General features: G+C 43.7%; 1 protein-coding gene across 1 annotated transcript in view; it reads left to right on the plus strand.

The window, feature by feature from the left end:
• The first annotated feature begins 1,102 nt into the window (after positions 1-1,102).
• Positions 1,103-19,483, plus strand: part of CA10 (carbonic anhydrase 10) — a 476,139-nt gene continuing 457,758 nt past the window's right edge. Inside the window, exon 1 of the mRNA XM_014833914.3 lies at positions 1,103-2,266. Coding sequence (XP_014689400.1) covers positions 2,206-2,266 — 61 coding nt within the window. The 5' untranslated portion in view covers positions 1,103-2,205. The remainder of the gene's footprint in view (positions 2,267-19,483) is intronic.

Raw genomic sequence — 19,483 nt, forward strand, 5'->3', positions numbered from 1 at the left:
GCCCAACTCTTCTTCAGCGCTCCCAAAGAGGTAGGTCTGGGGCTTTCTCAAAACGCTCCTGCAGCGATCGACGCATAGAAATCGGCTGCGATTTTTCCTGTCTTCTCTCGCTCCCAGCTCTCCTCTCAGGCGAACAGTCCCGAGAGCAGGGTTTCCTCGCATGTCCCCCGCATCTACATTCCAAGCGGCTGACCGGGTAGAAGTCCCTCCCCGGCCTCAGCCCGCCCCGCCACGAGACCTGCTGCGGACCCGCGGGCTCCGGCCTCGGTCTAGGCGGTGGGTGGTGCTCACGCCGCCCCCACCTTCCCCTGGGGCCTTGGAAAGCCGCGCGCTGGGCGTGTGTGCGCGCGCGCGCGCGCGGACTTGGTAGGGAAATCTTCAGTGGAAGCTGCTGAGTGTCGCCGGCAGAGAGTATTCTGGAGCCCAGCAAAAGCCTCCAAAGCACTTGAGCTTTCCCAAAGAAAAAGAAAATAAAAGAAGGAAAAGAAGGGAAAGCCGTTCCCCTAAAACCGGGGTTTCCGATAGTCTTGGATCCTCCCGGAGCTGGGCAGAGGCGCAGGGGGCAGCGGCCACTGCTCGCACTTGGACTTGGGAAGACGGTTTTTTCCCCTTTCAGGAGGAGGGAGGTGAGGGACTTGCAGGCAAGAGTTGCACCCGGTCTAGAAACCTGCAGAGAGGAGGACTCTGGGGTAAGTCGTGTTCTGGCACTGGAGCGGAAAGGGGGAAGGAGGAGGGGGGTAGGAGATGGACGAGAGGGAGAGGGCAGGGAATGAATTATGCAAAAAAAAAAAAAAAAAAGCCCAAATATTCCGCAGCAGAGGGAGAGCGCAGCATCGCACTCCCTGGATGAGTCCCGCCCAGGTCTCCCGCGCCGAAGCGGCTGGCGCGAAGTTCTTTTTAAGGAGAAGAGAAACTCCCCAAATCCTGGAGGGTGACATAGGCAGCCGGGGCAGGGCGGAGTGAGGAGTCGGAGCCCGGGGCTGGGGCCGAGGCGGCCGCCGCGGTGGCCCAAAGCTCCGACGCCCAGCCCTCTCCTGCTCCTTATGGCCGCGTTCGGCCTCACCTCCCCACCCTGGCCTCCTGCCTCCGCCCCCGGGCGCGGGGCGGCGGGGCTGACGTTGGGGCTCCCGGCGGCGGCGAGGACGCTCACCTGGCCGAGCCTCCCCTCCTCCTCCTCCTCCTCCTCCTCCTCCTTCCGCCCCCACCTGCCCTCCTCCTCCCCTCCGAATCGGGAAGCATCGGGATCCGTAGGCGAGGAAATAACGACCCCTGCAGTTGCATTGCGGAAAATCGCGGCGGCGGCGGCGGCGGCGCTAGTTGCAGGCGATGGAAGCGAGGCAACTGGGGGTTCTGGGGAGCCCAGGAAAATAGCAGAGGAGCCGAAAGCGCGCGCGCGTCGTGGGGAGCCCGCGGGCCCCCGATGCGCCCGGGTCTTCGACCCCGCACCGTTCCCGCTCGGCGCCCTGGACGCTCCGCCTGAGCCGGGCTCGGAGGAGGCGGGCTGCGCGCGGACTTGGGGAGCAGGGAGGGTCGGCGGAGGCTGCTGGCGGCCGGCGATTTCGGGCAATAATCCCTGCCTCTCTTTCTCTGTCTCTGTCTGCTGTGTCTGCTCCTCCCCCCGCCCCCCGGAAGCTGGAGGAGAACGGCCCCGGAGCGGAGCAGCCACCCTCTGACCATGCCCCGGTGAGGGGGGCGGACTTCGAGGGCAACTTGTCGCGGACTGCCTGGGCATAGCCAGCGAGCTGCGAGCTGCCGGGGGCCCGGAACTGCGCGGCGCGGCCCGGCGGGGGGCTATCGTCTATGTCTTCTTGGGGCGCCCAGCGGATCGGGGTCTCGTTTTTGCAGGAAGAGCCCAGCGCTGGTGGCTTCAGGTGGCTGCCGCCGCCGCTGCTAGTGCTGTTTCCGCCTCTCGTGCGAGGAGCAGAGACCGGCGAGCGGGGAGACCTCCGGGGCAGCGAGGCATCGGATATGTGTCAGCACATCTGGGGCGCACATCCGTCGAGCCCAAGGGGAGATTTGCCGGAACAATTCAAACTGCGATATTGATCTTGGGGGTGACTGCCCCTGGCCAGCTGTCGGGTGGGAGTGCGAGTGTGCGCTCGCTCGGAAGTGTGTGCGTGTGTGTATGTGTGTGTACCGTGTCGGGCTCCCCCCTGCCCCCCCTGTTTTCCCGTCGAGTGATGCACTTGGAATGAGAATCAGAGGATGGAAATAGTCTGGGAGGTGCTTTTTCTTCTTCAAGCCAATTTCATCGTCTGCATATCAGGTATGGGACGCGCTGGAGTCAGGGGCGGGTTTGGGTTCTGTTGTGGTGCTGGGAATGTGTAGGGTTTATTGTGTGTAGACACTCAAGTAGCCTCGAGGATGGGGGGGGGGGTGTTGGCAGAGACCTTTTCAGCTCTGCAGGTTTGCTGCCTTCAGAATTAAAAACCTTTGAAGTTCAAGGGTGTGCGCGCGCGCGTGTGTGTGTGTGTGTGTGTGTGTGCGTGCGTGTGCGTGTATGTAGTGGGGATAATATCTGTATGGAGTCCTGAAAGGTAGTAGGGGTGGGAGATGAGAAAGAAGAGGCAGATGGGTGTTGATTTTCAACTGCTTTCCTGGCTGAGAACTCTGGCGCCGAAATCCGAGCCTTGGCAACCTCCACCCCCATCCCTTGGCTTCCAAAGTTCCCAAACTCGGTGGTTCCAGGCTGGCAAAATGGATGCAGAGCCCTGCCCTGGTTTCTAGGCACTTTCCAGAGACTGCGGGAGGATGCGGGACTGGAGAGTACCAGGAGGAACCAGAGAGATGTAGAGGTCCTCCATGCCTTCCCCAAACCCATCAGGACCTGGTTGCCATGGTCTGAAACATGCCAGCACACCCCCCTTGACCCCAAATAGAAGCGAAACCCACCTGAAACAACACAATAGCATAAATACTGCTTTAGATCATGGTCTTTCCTAATTCCCTGTGGCAAAGATGTGCTGGCTCAGCTTCCCGGATTTCAGGCTACTTGTGCCAGTCTGTGGTTTTAGGAACTAATGGGAAGCCGGGTGTTGAGGTGAATGAGGTATGGCTTGTGCCTGCCTGTGTTCGTGTGTCTTTGTGTTGGGAGGGATTCTGATTTTGAAGCAGTGTCTTTGTTGGTGCAGGGAATTGGGGGTGTGGACGGGAGCCGTGAGAAAAAGCCCCAGGATCAGCAGTATTCCCCCCTTCAGTTCAGTGCCTCCTCTCATGGACGGTGTCTGCCCCACTTCCCGTCACACCTGTCATTTAAGCATCCAGGGTAAGGCCCGTTTGCAGTGCTCCCCTCTGCCTGCATTCCCTCTGCAGAATTGAGAACTCAGCCAACTTCCCATGAAGTCACCAGAAGAGGAGGGCAGAACCTTGCCCCCTGTGAGCAGACACATTTCAGCAGCATTGGGGTGGAGGGACATGTTTCCTGCATCTTCCTGCAGCCCAGCCAATCCCCACCCTCTGAGCCAGATCTGATTCTTGTCTGCCCTTACCCTGGACCCAGTGCCAAATGCCACTGTTCAGTCTCAGTGTTCACTTCCTTGGGCAGGAATAGGGAATCTTTTCTTTGAAATTATTGTTTGGGGCTCAGCCACCCAACTAAGACACGTGTCTCTGTAACACTTTAGAGATACATTGCGTACCTGGTAGACCATAAAAAGTGCCCTGGGTCACCCCAGCTGCTCTAGGGGGGACCTCTTTTACCTCCTCCTGCATCTAAGAGAAAAGATTCCCAGGTGATTTATGAAGGTTTCTATCAGTTATATATCCAGGGATGCACTGGGTGGCATCTCACAAGGCCACATTTTACATCTTTTTCTTCTACGTGTCTATTCCAAACTCTCTTTCTCCATTCCACAATATTTCACTAGTTATAAAGTAGCCTTTCCCTCCCTCTCTCTAGCATCACAAATAATTTTCAGATCAGACAAGCCAGCTGAGTCCCTTTAAGATGTGCAAAGGGTTAACATTCATTGAGGTTCTGGATCAGATTGCAAACCTTGTCCTCAGCCCCTACCCTGCATTTGGTCAGGCCCTCAAAGAGGGGAACTGTCCTTAGATGGGGCTGTCCTTAGCCTCCAAAAGAGACACTGGTGGGATACCTGTCACAGCCATACCTGATTAGGTGGATCAGCAACTAAATTATCTAAATAGAAGCATTAGGAGGGGATTATTTCCAACCCGGGAGGGATGCTGTAGAGTACGTGGTCTTTCACTTGTGTTTACTAAATCATCGTCATTGCTATGTAATGAGAGGATAAAAGTGGGAGCAAAATTGCTAGCTGGTAGCTAACCACAGACAACTAGGTTAGCCTTCCAAATGCCTAGTTAGGACCTGCATTAATTTGCACTTTATGAAGATGTTTAGGCAGAGAGGCAATATTAGGTACTATATTTACACATTCAGAAACTTAACAGGTCATTCTTTCTCCAAGGCCAGGGTAGCCTCCTCCCTTCATAAGCAGAACCACTCATTCACTGATGTCCATGGATGTGACAATTCTGATTAGTAATATAATTATGACTCACATTTCCCACACTTAGGAGGACTTTTTTCCCATCTGGCAGCCTTAAGAGGTATAGGAATGTGATGTGCTCAGGTTGAATAATTGTGTCGCAGGAAGAGTTTAGTAGGTCTTTCCCTTATGTTTCCATGATTTGCAGTTTTAATTTCCTCTCGACTGAGCTTTACCAAAAGGAACATAACCCTGTGATCATAGAACCTACTAAATCTTGAATTTAAAAAAGAAATTTAAAAAAACAAAGCACCTCTCTGGTATCTTGGGATGACTCGCCCTACCCGGGAAATGGGTACCAGTTCTCACTGAGTTACCAGGCGTGAGATTGATGTATTGGTAGAGCTGGCTTCATTACTGGGGAATACCAGACTAGAAAAGGCCAGCAAAAGGCTGCAGTGTAAACATTTTGCAGAAGGAAAATTTTGGTAGTAGATCTGGCTCATGGGAGGTTATCGACTGAATTTCAGTTGGTAGCATCTGGTTTCACGAATGCTCTGGTGCTTTGTAGCTTAGGGTTTTGTTAACCAAAGGCGTCTACCCTCACCCCACCCTACCCCCCAAATTAAAAGCATATCCAAGGAGTTTTCTCCCTGGGCCTGTGTAGATATATTACTTACAATACAGAGACCTGGGATTGGTATGGTCAATGGCTCTGCACTAATGGTTTGGTTGTGATGAAGCTGCTGGCAAGTGGCACTGGGGGTCTGCTCGGCCAGGCTTAGCTAGCTGCTGGGGGAGTAGCATGTGTGCCTTCTTCCATTTGAGAGATGGAATCAATTTTGGCTACTTAAGGACAACACGGCTAGGCTGAAGAGGGAGTGCCATGATCTGGGCTCCACGTTAGACTCAGATCTCGTTTTACTGAAAATATAAGGCAACCAAGATCTGTGAAGAGATGAGAGGAAGAGAGAGGGAGAGAGAGAGAGAACTAGGATGATTTTTCCCTGTGCTAGCAAGAGCACCATTCCCTTCTTACAAAAGCAGCTCAGATCAGCTAGAATGAATGCTTAGCAGCACCAGGAGAGAATTGCCTGGTCCAAAGACAGCTGTCTGATTTAATTTACAGAATGCATCCTACTTCATTATACATAACTTTACTTCTTTGTCAGTTTATTCATAATATTCACAGCAATTACAATTAGAATTATGCGGTGCTTCCACATATATTGCGTGATATCGCACATATTTGACCTCCTGTATTCTCAGAATTTGTAGGGTAATTTTATATGTAAGGCAACCAAAGCCCCCAGGGGTCAGCCTGGACATCTAACCGAGTCAGAATTCAGTATGTCATTTATGTTTTGGTTCAAGATTTCTTTAAATGTTTCTCTTTAATGATGAAATAATTCTTTCTTTAAATGATGAATACATCATTTTTTGTTTTGCTTTCTCCAATTGGAAGAATAAATGGTGTTAAATGGATGTAAGTCGTAGAGAGTTTGGAAGTGGAAGTTTGGGGAGATTGCAGTCTAGAGCTGGAATTAAGGTAGCGTTTGAGTTGTGCATGACTGTCACTCAAACAGATAAGACCATTACCCAAGTTTGCCACCAAGGCCTTATGATCAGCAGTCCCTACAAGCAAGGAATACTTCATGCATTCTTTTCCTAATCTGAAAATTGGAGTGTTTTAACTTCAGCTTCTTTACATGCAGAAAGGGGACAATAGAACGTGGCCCACATGTTTTTTACATGGATTAAATGAGATAATATGTTCAGTGATTTTCACATAGCACAGTATCTGAGGCGTAGTAAGCTTGCAATAATACAATTATTTTTTTTTCCTACAAATCTGGCATTTTTTAAGTTTGTAAGGCCATGATAGAATAGAGCCTTTACCTTCCTCCCCGTCAACTTGTTTAAAAGCAAAGAGAAAATCCTCAGCAAGTGCATTTTATAACATTGGCCATGAATCCTGCTTTCAAGGAGGCCTTAGCTTAACAGCTTTGAAATGTCTCTTAATTTTCTTTCTCCGGTAGATGAGACTGGCAGCATTAGGCTTTGGTGCATAGTCATGAGTGTAACTCACTTTATCCCTGTGAGCCCAATACTGAGGGGAGCTTTGGAAAGTTTAATAAATCATCTGGGAATACAGTGCTTATTACCCAGGGTAGCAACAGAATTTTTCTCTTTCTGCTTGTAAATTCTAACTCGGGATAGACCCAACTTTAAAGTGCTTCCCAAATGGCCAACTATATATGCTGTCAGTTTGGCTTGAAATAGAACATTCCATTAAATAAAAAGAGTCCCACCCCAACAAAGAATTCTTATCTGATGATCTTATTGGCTCATATGCTTCCTTTAAATCCAGTTTCCCATGTTGATGTCACGTAGCCACGACACTGACAGATTCCATCTTCATAGATGAGAATCTCCTGGCAGTGAGACGAGAGTCTTCCTGACTAAGAGAAAATCCCTGGGGGAAAGAGAAACATCAATGTGGAGAAACATTTTCTTGAGTTGGGAGAGGGGGTTCGATTGCCATCCTAGGCAGTCAATACTTAACATCCCTTAATTTTTCACCTTAGTTAAGCATTACATATTTGGGCCTGGGGTTTAGGTCAGGAAAAGATCCAAGCACCATAAATGTGTATGGTAGCAAGCCATTGCAGAGAATGTGGAAGGTAGAGGACCCACCCTGCAATCCAGCTCTTCTTTAATTACCTATCTGACTTTGGGCAATTCTCTTAGCCTCTTAGAGTCTCAGTGTCCTCATCTGTAACATGGAAATTACATCTTCTTTGCCTATTTCAAAGAATTATTGAGAGAAACATCACAGAATGATCCTGAATGTTCTTCATGTTATGCAAACGTACAGTATCTGTGCCTTTACTATATTATGGAATGATCCATGCTTAAGATATAGTTATAAAATCAACATTGAGATACATACACATAATGTAGAGTGATATGAAATAATATGATGCTTAGTTGTTGAGGAATAGTTATAAAAGCCAATGCACAAGAAGGTAAGGCACAAAATGAAACAATAAGAATAATGCCTAATTGTTTGCCAGAGGACATAAGTGCTATAGAAGAGAGATGTCTAGACATGAAGGAAAAGGAAGATAATAGATAAATGTTGGAGGTTGGGATAGAAGAGATGGAGGGGGACCACATCGTCAAATGGAGAGGAATAGGAAGGAGTGAGATATGTAGTAAGGCCTCTGTCAACTGGAATAAAAGGTTCCCTTTGGGGGATGCTGGAAAGCTTGGGTGACTCCACTTAGGGAGCAATGAATGGAGAGAATATAGAGTGTCCTAATATATTTAATTCCTCGGTGATTTTTATTTTTCTTATTATGGTTCTTTGCGTGGATTCAGTGGACTGAACTTGGTTAAAATTTGTTTGAAGTTCTGACATTTCTTTGGATTTTAAGTTTTTGTTGCCTGTCTCCAAGTGCTGCTATGCTTTGCATAGTTTGTAGCCCATTTAGGATTGTAGACAGTTGAGTTTTGGGGAGACTTCAGCTTTCTAACCTGTAAAATGGAGATGATACTTACTTCCCAGGGTTAATCCGACAGGGTGCTTGTTAAGGAACAAAATGCTATTTGTCAAATGCCTAGCATGGTGTGTGGAATACAGTAACCATTGGCCAAATTATACATATCGTATGAGAGTAAGCATGGGCCTTGGAGCCAAGATAAGTCTACATGTGAATCCTGCCTTCAGCATTCACTCTCTATGTGGTCTTGGAGAAGGTCTTTAAGTTCTCTGAGCGTCTATAAAATGCGTAAAATGCAGATTGGAGAAAATGTACGTAAGATGTTGCCGTAGTGCCTGGCATGTAGTAGTAACTCAGTGAACTGGAGCTACTCTCACAAAATCATCCTCATCACTGTCATCAATAACAATACTAGTTGACACTTTGGACCTGTTCTTGTAAATGCCAATTAGTTATTCAGCTGTTTCTTCCATGTCCAACAAAATAGTGTTGCTGGCCAGCTCTGTGCCCGGCATAGGAATCACGAAAATGAACAACTGCTGGTCCTTAGTTATAAGATGGTATGTATTATGTGATAGAGACGTGTACAAAGTGCTGTGGGACTATAAAGGAAGAGCAATTAACTCTATTTTTGGTGGATTCAAGTGAGCAAGGGGAAGAGTTTAAAGAGGAGAAAACATTTGAACTAAGCCTGAAGAATACACGAGATGTCAAAAGAACAGAGAAAAAAAAAGACATACCATGAGGCAAGAATAGTGTGTTTATAGACAAGAAGGGATGAAAAAATAAAGCATCGGAAGTAAGATGCAATGGACATGTGGGGTAGATGGGCTGGAGTCAGTGACTGGAATAGGGCAAGAAAAATAACTTGGGCCTAATGTGAAGGGGTTCGCAAGCTAAGAGAAGAAATTTAGTTCACGTCTTTTAGTTATAAGGAGCTACAGGAGAGAGAAGGAAAATGACATAATCAGGTTGGTGTACAATTTAATAAAATATATTTATATTTTCATTGTAATAAGCAATATTTTAGAAACTCAACTCCTTATCTTGTCAACTTTTTTCTTGCTTGCAAAACCCATTAAAAAGATACTGGTCTAATAGATCAAGTGGTCCATTACGGGACATTCTGAGTGACAGACTTAGGGAAAAAAAAGACAATTATCCTATCTCTTATGAACCGTGTGAAGCAAATGCGAATGTCTCCAATTTTGTGCTTGAATAATAATAATAATAATAATAATAATAATAATAATGATAATGTCTTTAGCATTAGATGAAGGCTAAGAGACATGGATCATTCATACATGCTTTTGTGTTGTGAAGATTAATTGCGTGCTAAGCAATAGATGCACTATTGACATGAAGCAGATGCCTGAAGCACTGCAAAGCATTTTACAGCGATTTTACCTTATTACGCTCTGCCCGACTCTTATTTACAATAGATTGCATTTTCACTTGGGAGAGTATACTCATGGTTTACTAAATTGTGTACCCATTTTACCCTCTCGGTGGTCCAGTTACTATATAGAGTGAGTATAGCGACATAAAATGAAATGGCTTCCTTTGTCCACTTAATCATTTCAGCATTTGTTGAGGGTGCACTATGTGTTATCGAGGATCCAATAGGAATGAGTAAGACACTGACCTCTCCCTCCAGGAATTCATAATCTAGTAGGAGACGGATAGTGAAATATTAGTAGTTACAGCAGAACGTGATAAGTATTGTAATGAAAAGAGATACAGCATTTGAGTAGAACAGAGAAGGGCCATTGACTCATTGTGGAGGGGGGAGTGCTATTGAGGAAGGAGAGTAAGTAGTGTTAGCTAGAAGATGCTTGGGCTGAGTCTTGAAAGATGCTGAAGAGTTGCCTTGGAAGATTTTGGTTGATTGACCAGGAAGAGTGTGATGGGGGAGGGATGACAATAGGAGCCAGCATTTACAAAAACAGAGAGATTAGAAGGGACATGATAAATTCAGGGGACTGTCAAGAGGTCAACATGACAACAGCAAAAGAGTGGAGTGTGATGGATAAGACTGAGGTAGAAGAACCTTTAGGAGATATGGTTCTAGTACAATAACACCTTGCGTATATTAATAGTTAGTAAAAACCATCCTGGTGCCTCTCTGTGCAGGGACAGCATCCTTTTAAGGACCAAGAGGGTAGGTCTAGTTTACGTCATTCTCCTTGTTAGGCACAGACCAGTTAGGGTTAAAGCTTTTGGCTGTAGTCCAGCTAAGCTCCATTTGGCCCAGTTCACTAGTTATTTTCCATTGTCATCTCTAATTCCAGGTGGCTTCCCAGAAGCTTTTGAGCTAACCCAGATATAGATTACAGAATTTATCTGCTTACTTAGTTTGTCTCCGTGAATTTATACCCTAGAAAGAAAGCCAGGACCATATTGGTTGACCCTGGATTTTGCAATATGGTAATTATCACCTTATTCTCTTTGACAGTTGAATCTTTCCTATAACTTTTTGCAATTTTTGTCTCATGTAACCTTAAACAAAACTTTAAAGGATTTCCATCTTGCAGGGGTTGGGGTGGGGAGCTGTGGATGGTAAGAAATGGTCTGGGATTGCCTTTATAACAAAGCCACAATTGCTCTTTATTAGCAAGATTGCACTGGTAATGGGGTAGCCAGTGTTTGGGTTTGATTACATTTGCATTAAGGTGCCATCAGGATGGCAGCAGAGAAATTATCAGTGATTGTGAAGGAGGCAGCCTACAAATGCCTTTCCCTCCTGATTTGGGAGAAGTGGGACCTTTGTCACAGTAAATGCAGAATTAATCTTTAACTTTGTCCAATACTTCATGCCCAGCGGCTGAAGGGACTGGCAGTGGGAAATGAAGCCTGTGACTTTCAGGTGAGTTTTCCAGAGCCAAGTCCTGCTGGCTTCACAACGCATTTGGCAGCAGTGCCAGAGTTGGAATAAACACATTTGCTGAAGGATGTGAGTCAACATATTCTCCTTCTGCTGCCCCCTCTGCCTATGATACACACAGCTCCCTTTCATCCTTAAGGAAAAGGATATTGATGGCAGCACTTATTGAGTGAGCATAGGCCGTTCCTCCTCCATGAAGTTGGAATAATAATAAATGTCTCGTAGGATTCTTGAAATGAACTAATAAAGTGATGTACCTATGGGAGGGTTCTGACCCCCACCCCCAGTGTTTAATGTGTTGATTTATTCATTCTTCAAAAGCTGATGAATGCCTTCTTTGAGGGAGGCACTGGACCAGGAAGAAGATAAAATGTAGAACAAAGCAGCCATGATCTTTGCTCTTATAGAATGTATCTTTGGTAATACACAAATACTGTTGTTGTTGTTTTCTCCCAGTGCCCAACCCAGTACCTGGCCTTTAGTACATGTTCACTAACGAATGACTGAATTAATATGTGAATAAATAACAAGTGATTTAGAATGGCTTTCCTGCTTTCCAAGGAGAATGGGAGAGAAGATCTGAAGCTAGGAGGGAGGGGGAGATTAAGAAGACAGCTCTGGTAGCTGCCCTCTTGCTTCTACCGCATGGGGATCTTTGCGTGTACGGAGTCAGAGAGAACAGGAACTTTCCCAGGCTGCAGCATATTGGATAGCTTTCTGTTTCCTTCTCAGACTCAACTCATAGCTGCATTTGACAAACCAGTGTTGGCTGGGGGGCTTAGAGTTGTTTAAAATGTATTTCAGCTACCACACTATAAGACTTGAACAGGATGTTAAGGATCAATGGATGTGTTGTTCCTTTCTCCATGTCATCTCTGTTCCTGTTAAAGGCGATTGCTTAGGATACGGTATTTTCTTATTGGGTTCCAGCTTGGGAGAAGCCAGTGCTTGAGAAAGCTCCTTGCCCCTTAGTTAGCACTGAACTTGAGAGCTTTAGGGAAAAGCCTGCCCACTTTCTAATCTTGATGAAGAGCAGTTCAGGAAATGACTGGTTTCTAAGGTGTTTTCAGTCCTGTGTCAGAAAACTTTACTTTCCTCTCTGGCCTTTTGTGATACAATTGTAGTGTTGCCTGCTAGTTCTTAGCTGTGGGAGAGCCAGGAACCTAGAAATTGAAAGAACAAAGTGGATTTGCTATGCTTGGCTGGGCAGTCTGTCTATAATCTCCTAGTTGACCCGTTCAACTGGTCAGCTGGATGGTTGGTTTTTGTTTCTTTGCTTGTTAATTTAATTACAGAAAAAAAATAAGGGGAGGAGATAGAAAAAAGGCCTCTGCTCTTGACCTCTCAGTAATTATACAGAGGTTATACTGATAGTTAGAATGTGAGGCATCTATAAGTGATAAATTTCTGTTGTCTGGCCTGGTAAAACGTGTTGAACAAATTAATGAATGAATGAGAGTTTTGATTATGCATTTGCCAGTTAGGCTAGCGTGTGTTCCAGTGAAATGTTCCTCCTTGATCCACCACCCCTTGCAAGTTGGGAACTATGCAAGTGTTTTAGTGTCACAAACATGAGCTGGAAGTCATTGAGTTAGTTTTAATGCTAAGTATGGTACAACAACAGGATCAAAGAAAATTTAGGAAAACAGATTCCTCATAGACTAAATTTTTATTTACCAAAGTTTGCAGTGACAACTTTTGCAACCTTAAAGCTTTGTACAGTAGTCACCCCTTATCTGCGGTTTTACTTTCAGCGGTTTTAGTTACCCAAGGTCAACCAAGGTCTGAAGACATCAAATGGAAAATTCTAGAAGTAAACATTTCATAAGTTTTAAATTGTCCACTGTTCTGAGTAGTGTGTTGAAATCTTCCATCGCCGACCTGCTCAGTCCCGCCCCAGAAGTGAACCATCTCTTTATCCAGCATAATTATGCTATATACACTCCCAGCCCATACTCACTTAGTAGTGGTCTTGGTTATCAGATCCGCTGTCCCTGTATCACAGTGCTTGTATTCAAGTAACCCTTATTTTACTTAATAGCCCCAAACTGCAAGAGTAGTAATTTGGATCTGCCAAAGACAATCTGTAAAGTGCTTTCTTTAAGTGAAAAGGTGAGAGTTCTTAATAAGGAAAGAAAAAAATCATATGTTGAGGTTGCTAAGATTTATGCTAACTTTTACTGTAGTATATTGTTGTAATTGTTCTATTTTCTTATTGTTAATCTTTTACTGTGCCTAATTTATAAGTTAAACTTTATCGTAGATATGCATGTTTTAGGAAAAAATAATGTATGGAGTTCAGGACTATCCATGGTTTCAAGCATCCACTGGGGGTCTTAGAACATATCCCCCACGGATAAGGGGGAACTACATTTTAAAAAAATTTTACCTTATATCTTAAGTATTTTCCCATGTTGCTTCCTAGTCGTGTCAGTTCAGGAAATCTTGAACTCTGACAGATAAACCCCACAATCTCAGTGACGTAACACAATAGAAGCCTACTTCCACTCACGTTAATTGTCCGTTGGTGTCGATGAGCGTGAATGTGTGTGTGTGTAGGGACTTTGTGAGGGAGAGGTGATAAAAGGGAAGGAATCCCGTCTTGTAGTGACTTGGGAATCTCAAGGCTGATGGAGCCTCTGCTCTCTTCAAGTTATGGCTTCCAGTGTTCTCCTGGGCATCAAGGTCAACAGATGGAAAAAAATTCTGTGGAGGAGGATCATGGGAGACGTTCTTATGGGCCAAGCAGGAAAGCTGTGTACATCCCTTCTGGTCAGTTTCATGGCCACATCTTATTGCAAAAGATCTTGAGAATTGGAGGCCAGCCTTGTGCCCAGGAGCAGAGGGAAAATGATTTGGGGAACAATTATCTAGTGTCTGCCACTTTAATATTCATGATTTTCTTTGTAATAGTTCCATATAGTTTATTCATCTAAAATAGCATTATTTATATTTATCTTTTTTCCCTATTTTTGAACATCTATGCTGTTTCTAGTTTTTGTCATTTTTTGGCATCTGTTTTCATGTCTATAGATATTTATGTTATTTCTTTAAAATAACCCCAGTATTGTGAATACTGGGTAAAATAGTATAAAATCCTCTATAGTTTTACCATATTACATCCATAAGTAGTGTATAACCTGTTTAGGAGGCTCCAAAAACATACTTGAATTCCTTGAGGGAATAAACGAGTTTGTAGAATAGTAATTAAACCTTTAAAGATCTTTTTAACATGGTCCACGCCAGAAACTGTTAAGCAAAAACCAAATAGCCATGGCATTCAAGATGTTATTTTGCTTAATAAGTTAGATCAGAGACAGGAAACCATGGAAGAACAAGCAGATACCTTTCTTAGATCCAGAATTTTGAGACTTCTTATTCCTGGAGCATAATTCTATATGTTATAGGGAAGAGCTAGTTGGTGGTTTGCAGAAAAGATGATTGGGATGGAGGTTAGAACATGTCAAAGTTAGGATTAGCTTTGCCACTACCAGCTCTGTGGTGTGAGGGAAGTCGATTTACTGCTCTGGGCCCCAGCTTTCTCCTTTTAAACAGGAACATTGGACTAGGTAATTTTTAGGTTGCTTACCAGCTTGGGAATTTTATGGTGTTAAGAGACTTTTATAGGAAATTATCCAAGTTTGCTGTTGATGCCAAACTTTGTCAGTTTTTGAAATGTTGAGGCAGCAAGACTGAATTACAGGAAGAACTTTTAAGACTGTGAGTGACCAGAAAAGTGGCAAGTAACTTTTGAGATGGGCAAATGTAAGGATAAGGCATGATGAGAGGATAGTTCAAACTATGTTTGTAGAATGATGACCTTGTAGTAAGACTGTGGGACAGCCTAGGAGTCATCCTTGACTGCTCCATAAAGGCATTTACTGAAAACCTTGGGGTCTAGGTGGTCTGTATGCTAGAGTCTTAGAATTTCATCTCAACTCTGCTGTTACTTGTCGTGTGAGCTTGGGGAGTTAGTGACCATCTCTAATCGTTAGTATCATTTATAAACTAGAGGTAATCACATCTATCTTTGGAGTTAAGGGAGACTGACATTTAAAAAATGCAGCATAGTGCTTGGCACATAGAATGTACTTGATAAATGGTGGGTTTTGTATTGTTATGGCTGCAGCTAAAAGAACATAAGACATGTTGGGCAAAATTAGGAAGGAATTGGCAATATCCTGTAAAACATGGCGATTAAATGAGCCAATTCATGTGGAAGTGTTTAGCACAATGTCTGCACATAACACATAATCAGTTGAGGTTGGTTGAATCTGATTCACTAGGGGAAGCTGGGATGTTTGGGGAATATTTTAAAGGTAATAAGAAAGAAGACAGTCCTATCTTTTTCATAAAATGATCTTCAGAGGCAATTTACTGGGTCTGGCCCACGTTTTTCTTTAATAATTTTTTTAAAAAAATCTAATACCACATATTTTCATTTTACAGCTAGGGTTTAGACTTATCAAGGCCGCTAACGTGGGTACATGGTCTCATGTAATCCAGTAAATATTCAGCCTTGACCATGGTGGCGTAAACAAAACCCTGATTCAGGAAGGAGCCGATCCTTTTTCCTGCTTGATCCATTAATAAATGCTGGCTTATTGGCCAAAGTAATAAAGAAATGAGGTAGTATGATCCAATCCATTTAAAAAAGATATAATGTTTACATGTTCTGAAACTGTCATTTGCTCGTTTTGACTGCACTTTGGTTATTCTGTTTTCTGTTCCTTATTCAGTCTTGCCAGCTTTCCCAAGCACTAATTTACACACATGGTAACCTTAGCCATGTTTGTTCAACAAATTTGCAACATGAAAAGATAGTTTTGATTTATGTTTTCTATTCACTTGAGAGAATGATTTTTAAGATGATAATTAAATGCTCGGCTATCCTGGGATTGCGACATGGTTCCTTTTCAAGTATATCTGCTCTGAGAATTTCAGCAAAAGGCATAAAAGAAAAACCAACAAGAAATAGGACAGATGACAATTGTTGTATTGATATTAAGTAAAGATGAACTAACTGTGACCTGAGTGTGTTGGTCTCTAGGGAGGCGGCTTTGGAGCTTTTCTGAGCGTTTGGGTTTTTTGTGGGATTTTTTTTTTCCCCCAGTCGCATTGATAGAGGCTGGATTACAACTGAGAATGCAGAGATTAATGGCCTGTTGTGACTAATCCACTAAACCCCTACTCCTGTTTCTCTTAAATTGATTGAATTTAGAGAAGCCAAAGATAGACCCATACCAGCTTGCCTGATATTAGATCTCAGTAAATTAATGAGACTTAGCAGCTCTAAGTACATATAGCCAAGAATTATGGAAACTTCATGGAACATAGTCACTTCTTGCATTGGGAAATTCTTTAATTAGTTGCTTATCAGAGTAGATCCCAATGTGTTGTTTCATCCTGGGATTTTTTTTTCAGAACATTTTCACATAATTACAATGAAAAATTATAACCCAATTTTCAGTAATTTAGAGAAAGAGGGAAAAGGAAACAGATCACCTGTAATCACAATAACCTGAATGCAACTGTTGTTAACACTTTATTCCCTTGTAGGTTTTTATTTATAGTCACTTTTACTTATTTTAAATTGTATTCCACTATTCTGTTTGAGCAAAAGTCATATATGGTTTGTATGCCTTAAAGCAAGGCCCACCAAGATATAGACAAAAACAATGAGAAAATAATTATCTACATAGATGGATAGATATGGCATTGATGAAAACCACAATTTTATGCTAAATTAGTGAGCTCAAATTGGATGAAATTTAAACAGAATTTAAATTTCTAAATTTTTAATTATGAATCTGTCACTCTTGAAAAGAATAATTAGTAGGAAGATAAAAAGATGAGAAAAGTAATCATAGTATTGGGGATTTTTGAGTAAGAGAAATACTGGAAGAGACAATTTAGAAGTGAAGTTAAAAAAAAGTTTTATTTATTAAAACACAGAAATATGTTTAAATGCACTGAGAAGACATTTAGGAGAGTGATTAAAAGCTTACAGACAGTCAGGCCTAGGTTTAAACTCACCCTCTCTCTGCCTCTTCCAAGCTGGATGGCTTGGGGTAAATTAACTTCTGCATCTCAGTTTTCTAATCTGTAAAGTGGGGATAAAAATAACCACCTCAGTGATTTTTTTATGTGTTAAATGACATGTGAAAGTAAAGCATTTAGTATATTATTATTGGGCAGATAATAATGGCTTAACGAATGTGACCCGTTAGTCACATCACATTCATAACATCTAAGATACAGCCAGCCACATCCTCGTTGTAAACGAGGAGTCTTTGAGTTGCCTGCTTTGTAAGGAATATTGTCCTAGAAGCTCAGAAACCTTCAGTACCTCCCACTGACTCTACGAAAAGAGTTTGCACTCTTAAAACTGATGTTTGAAAGTCCTCTGTGATACGCCATAAACACCTTTCCAACTTTGCTCCAATTTGCCAACTCACTATTCTTTGAACATGCTTGGCACGTGTTTACCCGTGCCTTTGTTCATATTGTGTTTCTTCACCTGGTTTTCACCCCCTGAATCACACCCATCTTACAAGTTCAGCCAGAGGGCCCCCTTTGTGAATACCATTGTGATCAGTCTGGTTAGCAGAGGCCCCTTGCCTCACCGCACCCTTTGGCTCTTAGCTGTCTCCAGCGCTGCCCATCACCAACCTGACTTTCTTCCTCCATCGGATGGAAAACTCATTGTGGTCAAGACTCATATAATCTCCTTGTACATCCTGACCCCACTCCTAGCACAATATGCTGATTGGTTGGGTTTGACTCCCCAATCTGTAATGATAATTACAAGACTATCTGCAGATATTCCAAGTAGTGCCTGTTGATTTAAGTTTTATTTCCTCTTCCCAACTTACCTAGTATCTCTTAGAGATGCTATAGCTCAGGACAAGGCTTAGCAAACAGCAGCCTGTGGGCCAAATCTGGCCTGCCGCCTAGTTTTGTAAACAAAGTTTCCTTGGAACACAGCCATGCTCATTCATTTATGTATTGTCTATGGCTGCTTTTACACCACAGCAATCGAGTTGGGTAGTTGCAACAGAGACGGTATTGCCTGAAATGCCTGGAACTTTTACTCTCTGGCCCTTTACAGAAAATGTTTGCAAATCCTAATGCAAACGATTGATTTGAATGCTTCCACCAGGTAGAATGATAAACTGGATGCCTGAATAATCCATTTTCTTCCATGAAAGATTGATGAAATTTTAGATGAAATATTAAAAAAAATTTTTTAAAAAACCATGAGGCTTTAGGACTCCAGAATTATCTTGGCTTCTGTGGATATCTTGGCAGTTTTTCCCACCCCAAAGGGGTTCCTTAAGCACCTACCACTGTCAGAAACTAAAAAACGAAATCTCAGTTTGTGCTGGTTTGGATTTGCAAAGCTCCCTCTGCTGTCGGAGGAGCTAGGCGCGGCTCTGCTGGCCCTGCCCAGGAAAACGTTCTCGGGAGAAGCCCCTCTCCCTCTCATGGGGCATGGTTGTGCTGGGGATGGCAGCTTGGCAGGGAAGGAATAAGCTTTCTGAGAGTATTGTTTTGCTGCCAGCTCTTTGAAAAAAATAACCCTCCACTTTTGGGAATGTGAAGGTCAGACCACATTCAGAAATGAGAACATCACCTGGAAAAACAAGCAATTTTAGGAATGACAACCTGAAAAATCAAACCTTTCCCCCTGATGAGTGAGACAGGCCAGACGTGCAACCCGAGCTGTGATCAATTTCTGCACTTGGGCGGAGCATTTTCTCCCAAGTCACCAGCTGAATGAGCTTTGCGCTGCTCTGGGAGACAATTGTTGTCTTCCCTGGACAGATGGGGAAATTGAAGTCAAGAAGCAGCCTGGCCACAGAGAGAGTGGGTTCTGGCAAGGGCCCGGCAGGGCTCACAGGCCCTGGATTCTGGGCCTCTTAGACATGGCGTTTGCACTGAGAAGCCCCTAAAGCAGAGTTCAGAATGCTGCTTGACAGAGGCTCTCTTGAACTCCGGGCCAGGGCTTGGCAAACAATGGTCCAGGAACCAAATCCAGCCTGCTGCCTGTTTTTATAAGGCTTGGATCTAAGAATGATTTTACATTTTTAAATGGTTAGAAAAATAATTAAAAGAAGATGATTTCGGTTCCAGCCCCATGGCATAGTGGTTACGTTTGAGCACTCCTCTTTGGCAGCCCGGGGTGTGTGGGTTCAGATCCCTGGCGCGGACCTACATACCGCTCATCAAGCCATGCTGTGGCAGCATCCCACATACAAAAACTGGACGATTGGCATAGATGTTAGCTCAGGGCCAATCTTCCTCACACAAAAAAAAGAAGACTATTTCATGACGTGAAAATTATATGAAACCAAACTTTGGTCCATAAATAAAATTTTATTGAAACACAGCCATGCCCATTCATTTATGTGTTGGTTGTTGACCAGGGCTGGCTTTGCATTACCAGAGCAGAGTTGAGTACTGGTAATAGAGCCTGTGGCTGGCAAAGCCTAAAATGTTAACTGTCTGGTCCTTCACAGAAAAAACTTGCCCACCTCTGCTCTAGGGTGCATGCAATATAATAATTAAAGTCAATTTTATTGAAGTGTAATATATATAAAATGCACTCATTTTAAATCTACTGTTTGGTGAGCTTGGAA

Source organism: Equus asinus, chromosome 13 (genome assembly GCF_041296235.1).
Source record: "Equus asinus isolate D_3611 breed Donkey chromosome 13, EquAss-T2T_v2, whole genome shotgun sequence".
Lineage (NCBI taxonomy): Eukaryota > Metazoa > Chordata > Mammalia > Perissodactyla > Equidae > Equus > Equus asinus.